A 21425-nucleotide genomic window follows, 5' to 3' on the forward strand; every position below is an offset into this window, starting at 1 on the left:
GGACTTCTTCTTCCCCTGCATGGGCTGCTCCTGGGGCCAGGTCAGACCCACCTCTGGGAACCTCCTTCAGCTGCAGGAAGCTCTGTGCATGCGTGTGCATGCACACACACACAAACACACACACACACACACGCACACACAGAGTTTCCTGTCCCATCATTCCCCAGCCACAGCGGGAGGGGCCACTATATGGGGAGCTGTTCCCCTGTTTGCCCAACCCCTGTGCATCTGGACTCAAAGAAAGAGCGCCAAATGTTCACACAGGTCAGGGTACCATTTTCCCTAAGGCCAGCGCTGAATCCACACTGGGATTGCAACTGCTCTTTCACATGCAAAGCAATTCATTTGGAGATGATGGAAACAGCCAACATTCTGATTATTAAAGCCTCATAGGAGAAGCTTCTTATGAGAGTCGCATATCAAATAAATGACAAAATGATGATTTCCTTCATGGTGGTCAAAGTTCAGCAGCTACTTTTACAAATGAAAGATATCAGTGATCAGTAGGGCTTGAATGAACAGTAAATGTGAAGTCTGAATTGAGGAGAGAATCTTATTTTTCCTGATCTATTTATTTAGTGGTTTGATTAAAAAAAAAAAGGCATTGTAATTTTTTCTTGTTTTTGTCCTTTTCTTCACACTGGTATTGTATCTGGGTCTGTGTGTATGTTCACCAACATTTTTATTGATAACAACCACAAAGCAGACTAGGAAGGAAAGGCAAATTTCTATTCCTCTCTGTATCTGCCCAGACCAGCCATGCAGACCAAGCACAGAGTTCTGGATCTGAGGTTAAGTTTCAGTGGTGAAATCCTAACTGAATTGAAAGTCATCGCAAAACTCACAAGATTTCACCCCAGAAATCTAAACAATAGAGGAAAGAAAATTAGGACCCCCCCCCCAGTTCTGCAAATACCTACACATGTGAGTAGTCCCATATGATTCAATATGGCTGCTCCAGTGCATCATGTTAAGCCTATGCACAAGTGTCTTCAGGATCAGGCCTTCAATGAAAGAAGAATGAAAGAACGCAGAATGAGGAGCAGATCTACAGCGGATCTATCTGAAAGGACACCAGTGTTGTGAGAGGCTACCGGTGTGGTGCTTCTTCTTTCTCCTGTTGATATCACTCGGCTGCGTGCGTGTGTTCCCTTTGTGTGCTGCCCCAGCTCTGCAGATAGCTGACACAGCAAACCCGACGAGAACCCCCAATAACCACAGAGTCTAGTAAGGTAGAAAGGCACCTCGGCCAGGTTTATTGCGACCCTGACACAATTTCAGTTCCCCGTAGATTACTTAGTCTACCGGGCATACTGCTAGAAAGTGCCGCTCGGCAATGGACTCAGCTCAGTGGCGGGACTTTCCACTGCCCCCTCAGCTGGACAAAGACACCACCCCAGGGATACATTTTTATACACAGGTACAAACAAGTTACACATCACTCCTGACGTATTGAGGTGCAACCCCTCTACATAGCAAGGTGCCGCCTCTCACCTTGTACATGTTGGTTTGATCAAAACAACTCTATCCATCATTTTACCCTTTTGCCCCTGTCATTGGGATGGGTCGGCCTGTTCCATGTTATCTGTGGAATGTTCCGGTACAGTGTATCTTGGTACCATGTTTAACTTTGCTAGGTGAATATATATTTATGCAACATCAGCCCTTTTCTTGCCAGCTTCTGTGAGCAGGGCCTGCCTCTTGCTCACAGCTTAATTTTGCTTTATGTTAGCAAAGTCTTGACCATTACTTTAGTTTGGTTCAGGCCTAATACTGGGCCTTCATTAGGCCTTTACTTACTACAACCAGTTCTCTGACTTCTAGCCCATTTTCAAAGCTATTCTTTTCCATCCTCTCTGATGTTCCATTATTGGCAGCAAACAATCACATTTGTCACTTGTGTTCTGAATACTAACCACATATTGAAACTGTCCAAAGAAAATCAAGCATAATTGCTATTTTATTGTTTGCCTTTTCTTGTTTGAAGGCTATTGAAATTGACCCCTTCTCCTACTCCCTAGTGAGCAATATAAAGGCTGTTAAAAATATATGCTAATGGCAGACTTCAGTCTGAAATAGCGAGTTGAAAGGCACTGTTCCCATTCAAATACATGGCTACAACTGGTTTGACTGCATTGATCAGTTTTTCAGTCAGTAACAAGCGCTTTTAATCTAAACTCAGTGATCTAAATTCAGGTGAAATAAGATCCAGAAGGAAAATAGTCTTGTGGAGAAGACACTGACTTGGGGTTCTGGAGATATGGAGTCATCGTATGGCTCTGCCACTGATTTCCTGTGTGAACTCGGATTCGTCCAATTTTCATTAGTGATTTTCAGTGCGTCAGTCTTTGGGTGCCCAACTTGGGGTACCTCAAAGGGGATTATAATGATCCCCTGGTAGATCATTTGTCCCTAGGGTGTCCAGAGGGCAAGTGTGAAAAATCGGAACAGAGGGTGGGGGTAATAGGTGCCTATATAAGAAAAAGTCCCCCAAATCGGAACTGTCCCTACAAAATCGGGACACCTGGGTCACCCTACTTTTCCCTTGCATGCAGTCAGAGTGTATAGGTGTACATTTAGACACTTTAGTTTGCTAGCTACACACTTTGAATTCTGTTTGATGATGATATTGATATTTTAAAGTTCAAAGTTATGGTGCAAAAGAAAGCCCTCTTGAAACGCCAAACTACAACATCTATGTATCTGCGGTATTTCTAATGCACCCTTCTCTATAGTATCTAATCACCCATACGCACTACAGTTTAAAACAACAAATGAAGGTAACTACCGGATGACTTTGATATCTATGGTTTGCAAAGGCTCCACAGAAACAGGTGGATACTGTGAGCAACACCCACAAAATATGCACAAAAGCCAACCAAGTAATTTTTTTACTGGGGGGGGGGAACCAACCAACCTGCTCAGTAACAAGATATATTGGAAGCCCCAGAAATGAGTATTTAATTCAATGTGGTAATAAAATAGGCAAATGGCAGTCAAAATGAAAGCAAAAATGGGGTAGACTGATGAACAGAATATTCCATGGAGTGCATAAAGAAGAGGAGGGATGTATTTTGCATCCATCAAGGCAGAAATTATTCAGTTTAAATCTGCAAATTAAATTCAGCTACCATTTAAAAGAGGGATAGTTCCCTATTGTCACCGTGCCTTGGTGGGTCACAGCTGTGGATGCCAGATTCAGGACAAACTGATGAGAAATAGGGTAGATTCACCACAAACTGAAGGTTATTCTATCATAAGATTACACCAAGCCAGTAAACTTCTGTGTCACCACACTGGTTAACAAGAAGTCAAAAATGCAATCTCCTTAGGCATTCCAACCCTACTTTCACCACCCAAACACTGGCTCTATGATAGGTGGTTACTGAAAACCAATTTCATCAAAGAAAGTGTTCTGATCTCAAGAGATCAACCACACAGCCCGGGTCAATATATAACTCAGATCCTACCCACGCTGCTGCCAATCCTTTAGTAACTAAAATCTAAAGGTTTTATTAATAAAATAAAAGAAGGAGAGTTAAATGGTTAATGGATCATATACATACAATAACTGCAATATTCTTATATCCAGTTTGTAGAAATGATGTTATAGACTGCTGGCTTGTAAAGTCTCTGGTAACTTCCAAAAGATTGGAAGGTACTCAGTCCATAGTTCAATGTGCTCCTTTTAGTTGTAAATCCACAGTCCAGAGAATCAGAGCAGGAAAGAGGCAAAAAGGAGTCATTCCAGGGCTCTTTTATACCCTTGGCCATGTGCCTGGAAATTTTCTGTTTCAAACAAAGCTCACAGCCCAGTTTGTGGAAAGTTACTGGCACAATATGGAGTCCAGGGTCACATGAACATATCACATGTCCTTACATGGCTTGCTGACTCACAGGAGCAGCCATTGCCCATATCCGTGGTAAGGCATCCACAGGAAGAGTACTCGGAAGGATGAGTTTCTTCTATAGCCCATTGTGAGAGTTAAGTGTCTTTAATGGGCCATCAATCACATAGCTGACTGGCTTCAATGTAGATTTTACCTGATGGTTGTTATCCAAGGAATTCAACACATATGAATGATGCCAGTACATAGTCAATATTTATTACTTCAGATATAAAAAGTATACATGTATATAAACAGGATACTCATACTTAGCAAATCCTAACTTTTCCATTGACACCTTGCATGATGTGGTTTGTACAAGATTTGTTGCAATTGTCTAACAGCGGCAATCTTAATGATATAAATGGTCCTATTTCAATCATACAGCATCACACCCTTTAATTTCAACAGAACTTTAAAAGCCAAATACAATTTAAGAGAGACAAGGTGGGTGAGGTAGTCTTTTATTGGACCAACTTCTGTTGGTTAGAGAGACATATCTATATCCTGGGACCGACGTGGCTACAACAACACTGCATAAATACAATTGAAAGTGTTTCATTTAAGATCAGATAATTTCAAAGGATACATGAACTCAAACTGGTCATTCTTTGACTATTACCTTGATTAAAATGGATTTTATTCCCTTATTTGAGATTGCAAACAGTTGTAGACCCTCAATTCAGGAAAAAAGAAGAACAGGAGTACTTGTGGCACCTTAGAGACTAACAAATTTATTAGAGCATAAGCTTTCGTGGACTACAGCCCACTTCTTAAGCACATGCTTAAGCATTAACTTGAATGGAACGTAAACAAGCGCTCTAAAGTTAAGAGCATGATTAAGTGCTTTGAAATATCATCTTGCCCTGGCTTGCGGTTTGCAAAGGTAGCTACTTTCTAGATACCAAGGCCCCAATTCAGGAAAGAGTACTCAATTTGGGGGAAAAATGAATTTCATAAACCAGTAAGGTACCAAGAAATGTAAGATGCACTGATTTTAATATATGGGATTTTAATTTATAAATAGTTAGTGTTGTATGTGTACTTCACAAGGTGCCAGAGCACACATATGTAATTAAATAATTGCTCCTAGAGATAGACAGCCTGGGGTTAAGTTGTAACTTGGTTACTATGAACTCTTCAGATTTCACCCCTGAATTTACACATGGTTATAAACCCCTAGAATGTTAAGAGCGAAATGTAGTAGGCAGGAAAAATATGAATGGAGTACTCAGATGCCCCTGAATATCACAATCAGAGAACAGATGGAAAAAAAAAAAGACTAACCAAAAATATCATTGAGATGATAAACCCACAAATTGCCTTCTTTATACCTGTCAGATATGGAATTAATTCAATTCCTATATAAAAAAACATGAATGAGGCTGGAAACCGATCTTGCTGGAGACCTGCCTACTCACAGAGGTACTCTCCAGAGTCAAGATGAAGAATATTGGCTGGAGATAGTGCAAGAGAAGCTTAAACTAATGATATTCCAGTAAAGATTTACAAAGGACTTAGATCTATAGGGACATCAGACCAGCACATTTCACCAACACCAAAGTCACTTATGGAATACTAATTTTAAAGGAAAACACTCTGCCTGCCCTGCACTCTAGTTCTGATCTGAGCTCAATAGCCCTGATTCTCCTCAGAGAAATCTAGCAGCCCTTCAGGGGCTCACAGCCCCATTCTTTAATGAGTTATATTAACACTTCTTCATGTGGGAGTGTTTATTTTCTGCTGCTAACCATAAAGACAATTGACCAATTTCTACTTTGGAGTTGCATCTGTTTAGCTAGCACTGTTGCTCTAAGGAATCCAGCTGGCTGGCTGGGAATGGTGCAGAATTTGTCAAAGGAAAATGAAATCTTAGGACACTTTGGAACACACACTCTTTTTTATCCTCTCTCTGGACTCTGTATTTTCTAAATGAGACTGTAGATACAATGAAAAATCCATAGCCAACAATGTCAAGCATGGACTGGCCGCAAGGATTTATAGCCATCTATATTATCTGAGTGTCTTATGGAAGAATATCACCATTTTCACTTGGTGTTCCCCAGAAGGTCACTTGCCAAGGCACTACAGCTCATCTTATCCATCCTGCCAGGAGTCAAATCCATGTTTGTAGCTTGTCGAATAGCACCTTCCCATATTTTGGCTATTTGTGCTGTAGAGGGAAAGGGATTGTCATCTTTCAGTTCCCTTTGTGACACTGAACAGCTTTGGGGATCAAGTTTGAAGTGCAATCAGGAGTATCATATGGTATTAAATAAGAAAGGAAAGGCAATACTAATGCCAGCCATAAATTTATACTGTCGTAGTAGATTTTACCTGATGGTTAAAATCTTGTAAAAATAATGAACTGGGCTATCATATAGAACACTGAAACTACATCAAGGTAAGAAAAATGCACATGGTAGGAAGGAAAATCTGAAAAGCACCACCACTTTCAAACTGCCTCTTGAAATCCTTGTCTAGACTTTATTTTATTCAGATACCAGAATCAGATAACAAGAGCCTCCGAAACAGGAAAATGAGTTCCTAGGAGTAGGAACAATCTGCAACTAAAAATAAAAAATATCCACTAAAGGTCTTAAACCAAAATGTTTAGGCTTGAAGGGTTTTTTTCCTATTGTGTTTCCAAATTTTCTATATAACACAAGTGCTTCACACCATCACAAAACACTCTAGGCTAACAGCCCATTCAATCTGACCTTGAAGTGTGTTGCCTAAATCTTTGCTGCTGGCAATTTTCAACACTATGATTGGTTTCAGAGTAACAGCCGTGTTAGTCTGTATCCGCAAAAAGAACAGGAGTACTTGTAAGACAACTCCCACCTGTTTATGCTCTCTGTATGTGTGTATATATATCTCCTCAATATATGTTCCATTCTATATGCATCCGAAGAAGTGGGCTGTAGTCCACGAAAGCTTATGCTCTAATAAATTTGTTAGTCTCTAAGGTGCCACAAGTACTCCTGTTCTTCTTTTTGCGAACACTATGATTATAACCCAGACTCCTAGCTGGGTAACTAAATTTTTCACATCACTATGAACTTTTCTGGTTTTGGACACAATCTAAAGCCTAGCAAAGTCAATGGAAAGATTCCCATGGAGTTCTCTGGGCTTTGAATCAGGCTTTTAGAGAATTTCCTTTCAAATAAGCAACACAGCTGCTTACATTTCATATTAGCTGGGCTTGGAGAACCTTGGCTTTTAAATTGATTGGTGGGACAGATCAATCCTTTGTCATCAGCATCAGGGGATATCTGATCTCGCACCTCTTGGCAGAAGGGAACCAAGGTATTACTTGTTTCATGTGGCTTCATTGATTTTGGTAGAGATCAAATCTCTTGTTTGAAATGAACACTCAGTCCTTGTTCCTCTGCTTAACATCTCTTACCCCCAATAAAATTCAGATTCTAAAGGAACTACAGTACAGGTTTGTTTGTTTGTGTTAGCAGGGGTATCTAATCTCTCATTTTCTAATCCGTACATTTTATGACATAATAATAACAATACTGAGCATTTAGACAGCACCTTGCATTGGCAAATTGCTGTGCAAACATTAACAGGAACACTTGGGCCATGATTCTAGTGAAACTGCTAGGGAAGACAAGCCCATATTGTACCTTCCTTGTCACATGGCTGTGTCTTTATTAGTCTATAAAGCACTATGCAGACATCTGGCACTGAAACAAACAAAAGAATCCCTAAACGATGATGGGTTTTTTTAGTTAAATACATAGATTGGTTCCTTTGGTGTTTAGCTGAATAATACAACCATAGGCTGAGTAGAAGTGCATAAGTAATGTAATATTACAAGCAAGAACTCTAATACAACCAGTATTAAAATCACCTCTAGCTGGTGTATATTGCACGTACAGTGAGCTACATTGTGGATTTTCTTATCTCTATTTTAAAAAAAGAGAACATATGGTGGCTTGCATTTCAGTCCAATTCCCTTTGCTTGGAAGTAGTGCTTTATCACTAGTTTGAAGAGTTCAGAATAAGTCAGTCCAACTGGCAGTCTCTTCCTCCTGCCTTGATTCCAGTACCTCCTTCAGAATGATGTGCCTCCCTGTGTTCTTCCTTTACCTGCCTGAGAAGGTCACTTCTGCATGCCCATCTCCAGGCAAACTGGAATTAAGCTATTCACTTTAGGGGGGAAGCAGGACCTGCTTACGGTCTGATTTCTCCAGGGGTTGATTGTACGATTGATTTTGCAAACTAATAATACCTAGCTGTTATGCAGAACATGTAATCCACAGATCTCAAGGCACTTTACCAAGGAAGGTGAGTATCTTTAGCACAGCTGGGGAAACGGAAGCATGAAGAAGCAAAGCGACCTGCCTAAATAACCCATCCAAAAAAAAGGTCAATGTAATTTAAGCAGCGAGATGCCATATTGATGGGCTCCATCCGAGAAGGTAGCGAGAAAGCGGGACAGGCGGGCAGCTTGGCAATCGGTATACAGTCCTTGCTCAAGGCACTCAACGTGCCCCTGGGGCTGCAATCTGCTCGGCTGGGTTTGCTGCTGTGGCATCCGCACCGCCAGCTCAGCTGGGCGCTGCAGATCGGCAGTGCCACCCAGGGCGGGGGACCAGACCAATTGTTTTGTGAATGAGAGCAGTCATTGCCCCCCCACCCTAGTTGCCCGCTGCTGCCTCTGATTGGCCGGCCAGCGTCGCTCGTGGGGCCCGCTGAGGGGGAGCGGGCAGTAGGCACCACGTGTGAGTGCAACAGGCTCCAGCCTGGTGCTGCGGGCGAGCGCGGAGGAAAGAGGGAAATCCCTGGGCTGCAGCGAGCCTCTTGCAAAGTAGCAGGACCGACGGAGGGCCGCCCCTCCCGGCCAGGCGGCGGTTTCTGAAGGAGCTGCGGGGTGGCTGCGAGACCTCTCGCTGCAGCAGGTGGGTAAAGAAGCGAAGTTAAATAAGGGAGGACGAACGTTATGTTGCTGCACTTGGCTCAGTGCAGCAGCTCTGTGAATTTAGCTTCTCGTGTAGTCAGTCGGCATTTTTATCCCACACTTTAAAAAAAATGTACAGTGTGTGTGCCGCTAGCTTGCAATCTCCGAGGGGTTTGTGTGTGTGTGTGTGTGTGTGTGTGTGTCTGTGGTTCGATTGCACTGTTCACACGGGAGTGTTGGCCGGCATTTCACTCGATTGGAACATTTTGTGAGTGTGCGTGTGACTAGACTGCAAAAACTATCCAGGCGTGTGTGTGTGTGAAAGAGAGAGAGTATGTCACTAGATTGCAATACTTCCCCGGGTGTGAATTTTCTATGCTCTCTGAAGAGACCCTTTGAATGGAAAGCGTTTTATACAAACAGATCACTGATCGCTTCTTTGCAGATCCCTAAATAAATTCCTAAATGGAAAGAGAGAAATCCAGGAGATAGTGCTGTGATTGTTAGAGGATTTCTGTTGCTGACCTTATTTTTTGAATTCGAGACACTTTTGTGACAGTACTTAAAGAAATTGCCTTTTAAAGCTGACGTAGTAATTCTTGGGGATTTCTGTACAAAATTAAGCAAATGTAAGTGGAGGGCAGAATGAGAAATAAGTTAAAGACAAGGTCATTTGTTCTCCTAGTTAATTAGAGTTTGCCTGTAGCCTGTGCATAATTTGTACTTTTAATATCTGATTTTATTAAATAGTTTATTTGCTTTTATCCTGGGTTGACAAAGCAATGGAGGAACAGCTGAGCTTCAGTAATACTTATATGCTCAGAATGGGATTTAACTGGCAGCCTGTGACTGTGAAGATGCTTGTTTAAACAAAAAAGATGTTTTTAAACAGCTAGAGATACATTCAAAAGAGATGGTGATGCCCCATAAAAGAAACATGTAAAAGTTTATCTGAAGTTGGCTACTTCAGTTTTCCTCCAGTTAATATCTATATCTATAGAACTATGAGCTAATGTACAAAAACCTGCCTGCTACGCAAGGTCCCTTCAGACATAGAAACAGAATGTTTCAGTTATGACAGGAGCACAATCTAGGTTTAGCTTAAACACACACAAATAGGAATTTCCATCCCAGATCAGACCTGTAGTACGCAGTCTCCAACAGCAGCCAGTACTGGTTACTTCAAATGACACTGGAAGAAACTCTCTAATGGCCAGTTAGGGTGGGATTTTCCAACCTACTTAAATGAATTAGACACCCAAGTGCTACTGACTCAGTAGGGCTCACGTGCCTAATCACTTGGATACTTTTAAAAATTCCATTCTTATAGAATAACCTGTCCTCAGGCGAAGTTTCCTCCTAACCCCCATCACTTTCAGGAGGGCTGTCAAACATATGACCTGCAGGCCAGATTAGGGTGACCAGACAGCAAGTGGATGGGGGGTAATAGGAGCCTATATAAGAAAAAGACCCAAAAATCCGGACTGTTCCTATAAAATCAGGATATCTGGTCACCCTAGAAGAGCTGGGAATTGCTGCAGGAACGGAATGCAAAGGAAGGAGTAACTCTCAAAGAGGGGAAGAAAGAGAGAGAAAGGAAGATGGGGAAGGAAGGGAAAGGTCAGACATAGTGGTGGCCTAAAGGGGAGCAGAGTGATGCTGAATATGACAACAAGGAATTGACTAAATTAAAGTTACTACAGGGTTTATATCCTTTCCACACTCTGTAAAATCCTTACTGAATGTAAATCTGGATATTCTCGTTATCCATATAGACGCCCACTCCTTTTAGAATCCTGCTAAGCTCTTGGCTTCAAAGATATCTTGTTACATGAATTTCATGGGCTAATTATGCCTTTTGTAAAAAAAAAAAAAAAAAAGTATCTTCTTTTCTGTTTGACACCTGCTGCCTTTCAGTTTCATTGAATGTGCCCTGGCTCTTGTGTCATGCAGAAGCATAACCACCACAGTCAAAGGCTAATCACACCCCCAGTATTATTTCAGTGTTCAGTAAATCAGATGTTTTTTTCTGTTTGATTACTCCTGCTATACTTCAGCAGCTAAAAGCTCTTGGATTTCTCCTATAGCCCATCTTTCTCTCTTGTGAACGATTTAACAGGTGGGAAAGTGCATTCAATGAGCTGTTTTCAGGATTCATGCTTCCTTTAATCTCTTGGGGCATGTCTTCACTACCCGCCGATCCGGCGGGTAGCAATCGATCTATTGGGGATCGACTTATCGCGTCTAGTGAAGACACAATAAAATCGATCCCCGATGGCTCTGCCGTCAACTCCGGAAATACACCGCGGCAAGAGCCGGAAGCGGAGTCGACGGCGGCGCGGCAGCGGTCGACTCGCCGCCATCGTCACAGCCAGGTAAGGCTACCTAAAATACGCAACTTCAGCTACGCTATTCACATAGCTGAAGTTGTATATCTTGGGTCGACCCCCCCCGGTAGTGTAGACCTAGCCTTTGATACTTTCTTCCAAGACCTGTATTTGTATCCATTTGTTTTATGGACCATCCTTAACACTGTCCTAAAAGACCTTCCAGAAACTCAGGCCAACACTAAGGAGAAAGGGGGAAGATATCAAGGGATTAAGGGGGAAGATGGAGGTGTTTCAGACGTAGAGAAAGCCATGCCCCCTTTTCAGCCAGCATTGCCCACCTTTGTCACTGTTCTGGACCTATACAGAGCCCCTACAATACCTATTGAAGTTGCAGATAAGTTGTACTACTGCAGCCTGTTTCCCTGGGGAGGTTCCAGTGTAGCCCTTTGGTGAATATGGACCACTCTGAGGTCTCCTTGTAAGTTTCATGGTTCAGCCACTGGGCTAGTCATCCTCCTTCCTATTAAAATAATAAATGCCACTGAGAACAAGACTGAGGTTGGGCAGTGTCTTTCTAAGCAGTACCAGCTTCTCTTTCCCCTCACGTTAGCCGGCTTCTTTGAATTTCCCTCTTGCTTATGGGTGGGATTTTCAGACCTCACCATTATTACAAGCCCTAATGGGAATGTTACAGCCAGGGCCGGTGCAAAGGAAGTTTCACGCCCTAGGCGAAACTTCCATCTTGCGCCCCCCGAACCCCCACCCCCGCGACCGCCCCCCCCCCCCCCCGGAGGCCCCCCCCCCCCCCCGCCAGCCCCCCCCCCATGCGGCAGGTCCCCACCCCAGCTCACCCTCTCCCTGAGCACACCGCCCCCACTCTAATTCTCCTCCCCTTCCAAGCTTGCAGCGCCAAACAGCTGATTGGCGCTGCAAGCCTGGGAGGTGGGAGAAGTTGAGTGGTGACCGCGTGCTCGGGGAGGAGGCGTAGGAACGCTGTAAAAAAAAATTGGGGCACCGCTTTTTGGCGCCCCCAAATCTTGGCGCTCTAGGCAACAGCCTAGTTTGCCTTAATGGTAGCATGGGCCCTGGTTACAGCTCACACTTGTTGACAAATCCATGAGTCAAACCATTGGCAGAGACTGAGGGCCAGATTCTCCAGTTCACAGAGGCCTGTTTGTGCCATGGCCTCCAAGAGGCTGGAAAAGGACAGTGGGAATTTCCCTCATATAGGGGAACTTTCTGCTGGCAGTTGCGGCGTTACTGCTTTCCCTACCAGCTACTTCCCCACCCCACACGGAAGGGGGGTGTATTCCAGGAGTGGGACAGGACAACACAGAGCTCCATTACATACAGTCCTTCAGTGGCAGAGGGGCCAAGCAGCTGTGCATCAGAGTGCCTCAAGCAGAAGCCTCCCCACCCCACACACACAACACAGTCCAACCCTGGGTCTGAAAGCTATACAAAGGGAAAGTTCTGGATGAGACTAAGCACAGCTCCTACCAGGTTGGTCTACGATAGACTGTCTCTTGGCTCACCTGGCAGAGCTGCTGCCTATAAAAGACAGAGTCCTGGTTTTCTTCTTGGCTGTGATAATGTGTATGATTCACCCAAGCGGTGTCCTAATGTTGTACCATGACACCCAAAAGGAGTTCAGGGCTCTTTAACTAGCCTGCAAGGTTTAGGCTTTTAGGAGCTGGGACAGGACCATGAAAAATTAATACTATCCCAAATATTGCCTTGTTGTATTCTTTCTCTCCTCCCAGTCTTGGCTTCCTGTCTTCCATCATGTTACCTCACATGCTAGAGGGTCTTCTTCTCATCTGCCATGTACGCCCATGTTCTTCTTTCATATCCCTCCTTCTAATGCACTTCTTCCAGCAGTCCTTCATTCATCAGTAATCCTCACAACCCACCTTCCCTCTGCTGTTATCCTGTGTCTTATCTAGCTTAAAGCATGTGTTTTTTCAGGGCAGGGAACATCTCCTGTTATCTCCAGCCCAATGCTGCATGGAGTTCTGTGTAGGTACCATAAGGTGACTCACCATTAGTGGTGCCTCCTCCTGGTTATCTTGGGAATGAGCTCTGGCCAGGTATTGAACCCTTCTCTGGTGGTGTCTCTCCTGTCATATCCTCGCTCTAGGGACACCTCTCACTCTAGGAACTGCAGCCTCCTTTTCATGACTCTAGCTGGGTCACCATACACTACCCCCGGAAGGGGAACACATAACAAAGTCTTTCAAGAACAAACTGTCCCAGGCAATCTGCTGTCCCCTGCCTAGTTGGTGCCACATTCCCAGTGGCTGGTAGGGAAACCCATCCTCTACTCCAGGTTCCAGCTCAGGGGCCCTCTGGTCAGCAGCCAAGGTCTGCACTCCTATTCCTTGTGGCTAGTCCCCTGAGCCTTCACCTACCTTAATGACTTCCCCCCTCTCTAAGTTTGCCAGCCTCCCCATTCCCTCTGCTCAGGGAGTGACTACATCCTACTTCCCAGCAGCCTCCTTCTGTTGCCAGCTAACTGGCTTTATACAAGCCCCACCTGTGGAGTTAATTAGCCTCCCTGGCCACTGTAACCCCTTCCTGTCCTATGTGGGGTGTACACAACATCACAGTAGGCATAGGGTCAGCCCCTGTAGAGCTCCTTGCAGCCAGGGCTGTCGAGAGTGGGTTCGGGCCCTGGTGAAAAAAAATTTTCAGGCCCCCCAGCAAGGGCGGACTGGCTAAACAGGGCCGACAAAAGAGGGGGGAAGCCAGGCCCCGGGCCCCCTTCCGGACTGCCGGGCCCCGGTAAGGCGACGGGGGGAGGGGGGAGTTGGGCCCCAGGCCCCCTTCTGGACTGTCGGGCCCCGGTAATTTGCACTGGCTTCCCCCCCCTCTTGTCGGCCCTGCTTGCAGCATTTGGGTCCACAGTTGTAGAGCACCAAGCAAATATAAGGTGCTATCACAGTGATTTCTATTACTGATAAAACAGTTCTGGGAGGTGGGGAGGAGGGTAAGTCAGTGCCCTGTGCTTATGCTGCATTGAAAGGATAGTGTATACAATGAGCAAGAAATATCATCCTCTGGGAACAACACAGAACTTGGGTATTGGGGTGTCCCCCAGCACTGGCAGACAACAGTAGAAATACAAGACTGTAGGTTTGGTCAATTTGGTGAAAGGGTCGGAAACACTGGGGAATAAATTCCCCTCCCTCAACCCAACTAGGGGCAACATTTATTGGAAACAACAAAATGGATGCAAAGCTTTAGAATTTTTGCTTTCCACAGGCGTTTATTGATTGTATTTGAGATTTACAGTCTCTGTGTGGGAGCACATTTCTCCTTAACATTTTTCACTGAGTTCAGTGGGTGGTGAAAGATGCCAGATTGGCAGGCCTGACCGAATCACCTGCTTATCCTCCAAGCAGATATAGCACAGGGTAAACTTCCCCCATGAACTGATCTCACACTCTGCTTCATGGTTGAAATGGAAGGACCACCTGGAAGGGAGAATTACCTATAGAGACTGGCCATTTGAATTCACTCAAATCACCACCCATTATACCTGCATGTCTAACTTGGAATATTGTGGCTGGGGGAGTGGATCATTCAGTGAGTGTACGAATTGCTCACCCTATTGCCTCTTACCAGACCACCTGAAAAAATATAGGGCTATAGTGTGTGTGTGTGTGTGTGTGTGTGTGTGTGTGTGTGTGAGAGAGAGAGAGAGAGAGAGAGAGAGAGAGAATATTTCCCCACCTACAAACCTTTGAACAGCTTCAAACAGCTACCACTTTTAGAAAAAGAAAAATCAACCTGCCAAAGAAGTGTTTCCTTCTTTGCAGGTTACCCTGACACAACACTGGCAATAATTAGGTGACATGTTTAAAGTACACGAGTTGGTCTTTGTACCATTAGAAAGCCAGAAATCTCTCTTGCCCAATGGTTTAAGGCTTAGCCCTGGAAGCTTGTGAGGTGTACAGTCCTTAAAAGTGTGCTATTTTAGGAATTTTTCAAAGGTTTCCTTTCCCTCTGAGGCCTGTTGAGTTGCACTTACAATAGTGAAGGCATCTGGTTTCACAGGCAGAGGGATATGCAAAATAACACTGATGCAACTTTTAAGTAGCATGTGTGACGTGTCATTCCATATTCTTTATGAAAATATGCTTATGATAATGAATATGACATAACTGAGATGTACTTTATGCAAGATGGCTCATGTGAGATATCATTGGAAAGGTTATGATTTACTGAATGCGATTATCCTATTTGTATGCATGTATCATTTCTGTATCTGAAGTTAGGGATACTGACTATGTAGCAGTATTTCAACTGTGCTACTTTGGGTGATGCCCATTGCCAACACTTCAGGTACAACAATGGAAAAGCCAGACATGGTGGATGGCCCATCAAGGACAATGGACTGTAAAAGAGCTTACAGAGTAGCAGCCGTGAACTCCTGTTCTAAAAGAGCTTAGTCTTCCTGTGAACCTGTGGGTCAGCCTGTGGAGAATGGCTACAAGGGCCCTACAGAGTCAGGTTGTCTTGTCACCTGATACTAAAACATTACCTAGGACGACTTGTCACTTTCCACTGTAAGGGAAGGAGGGTCAAACTAGGAAACAAAGTGTTAGGATATAGATATTTAGGCCTGTTTGCAAAGGCCTATACTTTAAAAATTTAGGTGTATTTTTATTACTTAGCTAGTTATAGAGGTATAAAAGAGAATTTAAATTACTTTTTGTATGTGTAAGGGCCTTTTTTGTGTGACAGTTTGAGGCCTGGTTCTTAGGCTGAGGCCAGCCATAAACTGGGAAGTGTATGGTTATATTTTTACATTTTTAACTAGTTACATGGAAATAAGGTGCTATTGGGCTGTTAGAAATACAATTTTGTCCTAATGTTTCTATTACCTTTAGAGAAAGGGAAGAGACTAGAAGATGTAAAAGGAAACTTAGTTTAATAGCATCCTGTCTGGCAAGAACTTACTTATTAATAGCTGGAATGTAAAATTATTATTTTTGTATTGTTTTATTACTGTAGTTTCTACTTTTCTATTATTTGTTTGTATAATCTCTGACTGGTTCTGTAATTGTTTTTGTCTGCTGTATAATTAATTTTGTTGGGTGTAAACCAATTAAGGTGGTGGGCTATAATTGGTTAAATAACCATGTTACAGTATGTTAGGATTGGTTAGTTAAATTTCAGTAAAATGATTGGTTAAGGTATAGCTAAGCAAAACTTAAGTTTTACTATATAGTTTGCAGTCAATCAGGAAGTAAGCAGGGGGAGGGGGGAATGGGATCATGTTTTGCTAAGGAGGGGAATGGGAACAGGAACAGGGACACAGGCAAGGCTCTTGGTGTCAGAGCTGGGAAGGAGGACACTAAGGAAGGAAACTGGAATCATGCTTGCTGAAAGTTCACCCCAATAAACATCAAATTATTTGCACCTTTGAACTTCGTGTATTGTTGCTCTCTGTTCATGCAAGAAGGACCAGGAAAGTGAGAGGGTAAAAAAATAACCCCCCTAACATCTTGGTGCCGTTAACTCGGATGCATCACATCGGATAGGTGAGTGGCAGCCTGTAAGTCCCCCTCCCCAACAATCCGCGCAGCTGCTTGGAGGGGTATAGTGAACTCTCGTGATGGTAGTTTGTGGGTTCTGGCAAGCCAGGGTAAAGGATTTTTTGAATAAATGAATAAGGAAGAACCAGGGCCCATACCAGGTGCAGGGGTCAGCCTGGGATGAGATTAAAAAGAAAATGGAGGAAGTGTTAGGGGACCCAGAGGGATGGGGGGTGGCTAAGGAGCCCACCCTCCTTTGGTATATGGGTAGTAAAAGAAGGTCCCTGCCCATTGGGACTGAATGGCTTCCAGGAAAAGGAGGCACTTCAGTCCACTTGTGAGAGGTTTAAAGTAAGTGCAGCATTATGGGAAGCTGCCAGTAATCTTTCAAGTTTGGTGCTGTTTCAGCAAGGGCTGCTGAAGGGTTGTAAAGTCGTTAGGGGTGGTTAAAAATAATTTGGCACAACAGGGTTTAAAATCAAAAGCAAAGTTAACAGACCTCCTTTAGAGACAGGAGCTGGGACTTGGTCCTGGGGGAGTGGAGAAAAAAAGAAAAGGTTTCAAAGTAAAAAATGGCAGGGTTTGCAGGAGCAGGTAACAACCCCCCACTCCTCTCCCAGAGCTAGGACGAGAACCTGGGGGTATGGGTTCCCAACTGTTTCAACCCGGGGAGCCTACTCTTGGTTCAGTGCTAACTATATTCTTTTCTTCTTTTCCTTCTCCTTTCTCTCAGTTTACTTAATTTGCTGCTGGTAGCCTGTACTTTAAACTGACCTGACAGGCTTAATTGGTTTCTTTCCACCTCTTTCCCCCTCTTGTGCCCCTGCCTTTCCACACTTTTGTTTTTCTAAAGTTTTAATGAAGGGTACTTTGAATACTTATGTAAAATGTTTTTTGTTTTGTTTTGTTTGGAACAAAGTATAGTGAGGTAATCCAAGGTCATCAGTTCTCCCCTGCTACCCCACCTAAGATGACTGCTGGAAACAACTAAGGCTGAACTGGGGGAAAGAACTGGGCCCAGGCTGGAAGGGCATCTGGCCTGTGAAGAAGATTATTAGAACCACATTTAGGGTGAGAATTTATATGTAACCAGCTTCTTTAGTGTATTAAGCTTAGTTTACGTGCTCTGTTTTATTTTCTTAGTACTCTGCCTTGTTCTGTCTGCTACCTCTTTAACTACTTAAAATACACCTGCTATAGTTAATATTTCTGGTTTATAATATAACCCAGTTTATGTAATTTCTAACTGGGTGGGGGAGGAGAAGTTGTATACACCCTCCTCCACATTGAGGAAAGAGGCAAATTTCATATAATTTGGGGTTTGTACTCCAAGGGAGGTGGACATCTGAGTGCTGGAGCAAGTCCCTTAAGCTGAGTCTTCCCTGAGCTGATCTGCAGCTGAGTATGGCCCTGCCTGTGTGTGTGTGTTAGAGAAGGTTTTAAGAGCCTGGCTCAGCAAGCCCGGTTAAAGGGGCCCAGGCTGGCAGAACAGGTAGACTCAGTGGTATCTCAGCACATCAGGTGACTTCCCAAGGGGTCCAACCTGTCACAGCATGTAACACTTTTTGCTCTCTCTCTCTCTCTATAACATATACATGATGGTGGGATATAGTTAAGTAATTCCTGCTAACAACATCTTTATGCCATGCCACCCTTGTTAGTCAGTAGCATACAAAAAATGTATTGCTTTCTGCTAATTGCAGGTCAGTTGCCAAAAATATCTGGATGTCCTCTTAGAGGGGGGCTCAGAAGGTATTAGGAGTTAAACTTTTGAGTCCAGAGGAATGTTCAAGTCCTTCTGTGTCTACATAATAGTTTATTTGTATATGATATCAATAGGCCTCTAGCTGAAAAGATCATTTACCATCAAAAATGAAAGAGTGGAAGTAGAATTCACAGCTATTGTGTGGAAGAGAAAATAGCCTATAATGTTCTTCTGATATAATTCACAGATTCTGAATACCCTCTGGACAATTATCGTGGTTAGATGAAGATAACAGCTATTTGTGCACTTACGGACAGTCCTGGAAATGGCTGTGCATTTCATTTCAACAGAAAAGAGTAAGGTGGTTAGAAATAAAGAAATGAGGATGAACACAACAGTATCTCAGAAGGGTGAAAGAACCATAAGTACAGCTGAGAACAAGGAGAGAAGCTGAAGTGGGAGTAGGACAGTGCCAAATGCTATCCAAGATTAGCATTGACCTGAGAGTTTGTTACAGGTTTGCTTCATGTAGTTTTGGATTTTTTTCCATCCTGTCTTAGTGGCTAATGCAATTTTTACCACATGAAAGAGTTCTGAGTCTGCAGTTCCTCACAACTCCTTTCCACGCTGCACATCAGAGTTAAACAAGACCCTACTGCCTTTCTGACTGCACAGAAGAATTTATTGTGCCCTGTAGCCGCTCTCTAACTTTACATTTTAAAGGCTGGCTTTTCTAATGCTGACTGCATGCCCTCTAGCCTCATAGAGGAGCAGCATCTCCAGAGTCAAACAATCACTAACCACGCTTCCTGGAGCTGCAACTTAAACTGTGTCTGCTCTTAGCTTAACCCAGTTGGAAACCACAATGACTCGCCCCCTACATCAGTCATTTCCCTACTTTCCCCAGGTCACAGGAGTTTTGGAGGAGTTCGACCATAGCTCTTCCTTGGCCAATCTCATGTCAATCTACCAGGCAGCCAACAGGACAGCCTTCAATTGGACAGACAGTCGGATTGTTGAGTGGGAGAAGTTTGCTGAGCTGGCCAAGTATGAACCAGAGTCCCAGAAGCCGACAGTGAAAGCTCTTCTAATTATGGCATACTCAGTTATCATCATCATATCCCTGTTTGGCAACATGCTGGTCTGCCACGTGGTGATCAAGAACAAGAGGACGCACTCAGCCACCAGTCTCTTCATTGTCAACCTGGCAGTGTCCGATATCATGATCACTCTGCTCAACACTCCTTTCACTCTGGTAAGTGCCACAAGCCGTGCTGCTATGTCTGCCGAAAACGGAGCTAGGCATGGGCTTGGCCATCCAGCAGAGTGCTTCATCTGGTGGCTGCACTCACTCAGTGCATGCTTCTGGGGCTAAGACTTGAACTGGGCAGAGTCATGGCCCATAGACAGCAGCTCTGCCAGGTAAGCAAAAGAGGGGTCTTTCCTCCCCCTCCCCCCCTTCCCTACTTAGTCTTTCCAAATCCAAAATTAGCTCCAACAACATCACCTCCTAGTCCTTTCCATTGAACCACCAGAGTGCAGTAGAGCTTCCATGCGATATGGAGTGAGTGCTTGTATAGACTCCTCCATTGGAATTATTTTGGATGTATTCACAAGTGGGGTGTGATTTACAGGCTCAAGCCTGTAGAAGGCTCTAAACTGGATGTGAAGCTCCTAGAAGTTGCTATTTGGCAAAATGTCTGGAATTTCAGTCTTAACCTTTATAAATAAGGCTAAGATTTTGTCAGGGATATTTTTAGTAAAAGTCACGGGCATGTCACAAGCAATAAAGGGAAATTCACAGAAGCCGTGGCCTGTCTGTGACTTTTACTAAAAATATGTGAGTCAAAATGGCTTTCTGCGGGGCAGCTATGGGGCGGCTAGGAGCTCTGGGGGCTCCCTCCGCAGGTTGGGTGTTGGAGCACCAGGGTTCCCCACCACCAATGGCTGAGAGTTGGGGGGGGCCCCGACAGTCTACAGCAGCTGGGGGCTACGGGGTGCCCCCACCGCCCACTGCTCTGGGGGCCCGCAGTGCTTGGGAGCCCAGGGGTTCCCCTGCCACCTGCGAGCTTGGGGGGCCCCCACTGCCCACTGCAGCCAGGAGCCCAGGGGTTCCCCTGCTGCAGCCAGAAATTGCAGGGTACCCCCACCACCTGCGGCGGCTTGGAGCTCCAGGGGCCGCCAGAGGCGGGGGGGGGGGTACCCCTTCGGCTCCCGGCCCCTGTGGGTGGCAGGGGACCGTGCAGTTCCCGACTGCCACAGGCTGAAGTCACAGAGGTCGCTGGAAGTCACGCATTCCATGACTTCCGCAACCTTTGTCTCTAAGTCGTAGTTTTATTTATAAACAATTACCAAGGAGTTTCAATGTCTAAAGTTGACAATAGTTTTCTTGGGCTTCAAAGGAAACCAGCCCCAAGTGACAGAGAGCACCATAAGGCTATGTATGTTCATGAGCTCTCCAGATGCAGTCTCAAGAGCGCCTCTATTTGTTTGGCTCAGGTACATGAACCACTGTGCCCTGCTGATGGTTTTGCTGGTTTGTTACATTCCCTGCAGGTTCGGTTTGTGAACAGCACGTGGGTCTTTGGAAAGGCCATGTGTCATATCAGCCGCTTCGTGCAGTACTGCTCTCTTCATGTCTCCACACTCACCCTGACAGCCATAGCTCTGGACAGACATCAGGTACAGAATCCCCAGACTGTTGTAAGATTCCTTTGGCACAGATTCTCCAAACCACTGTATCCCCTATCTAACCATGGGTAAGCAAAGGGGAGTCCAGAACTGAAATAAAATGGGGTGTCACAAGAGGGGGCATTGTCAGAGCTGACAGGGGAGTTTATATAGCATCTGCCTGTGTTATTCTGGCCTACAGCCATTGGTATCAGCCTGTCATTTTTGTGAGCACTACATTCATTACAAAATGTAGAGAGAAAAGAATAGGAACATACAAACAATGTCCCTTCCCTGTAGAAAACTTCCATTGATATCAGGCAATTAGTGATCTTCAGATCCTGAAATTCTCCACAAATAATGTCAAAAAATAAA

The 21425-nt window shown here is 44.3% G+C and overlaps 1 protein-coding gene across 5 annotated transcripts in view; it reads left to right on the plus strand.

Moving 5' to 3' along the window:
• The first annotated feature begins 8658 nt into the window (after window positions 1-8658).
• The window catches only part of LOC117883282 (probable G-protein coupled receptor 83), a 38252-nt gene continuing 25485 nt past the window's right edge, over window positions 8659-21425 (plus strand). Inside the window, exons 1-5 of one of the 5 annotated variants that reach the window (XM_034782451.1) lie at window positions 8659-8803; window positions 17595-17746; window positions 18628-18897; window positions 19288-19635; window positions 20937-21062. In XM_034782451.1, the coding sequence (XP_034638342.1) occupies window positions 19339-19635; window positions 20937-21062 (423 nt within the window). In that variant the 5' untranslated portion in view covers window positions 8659-8803; window positions 17595-17746; window positions 18628-18897; window positions 19288-19338. Of the gene's footprint in view, window positions 8804-17594; window positions 17747-18627; window positions 19636-20936; window positions 21063-21425 lie in introns of all 5 variants that reach the window. The other 4 variants (XM_034782448.1, XM_034782453.1, XM_034782449.1 and 1 more) reach the window with 4 other exon arrangements.

This window comes from Trachemys scripta, chromosome 9, assembly GCF_013100865.1.
Source record: "Trachemys scripta elegans isolate TJP31775 chromosome 9, CAS_Tse_1.0, whole genome shotgun sequence".
Lineage (NCBI taxonomy): Eukaryota > Metazoa > Chordata > Testudines > Emydidae > Trachemys > Trachemys scripta.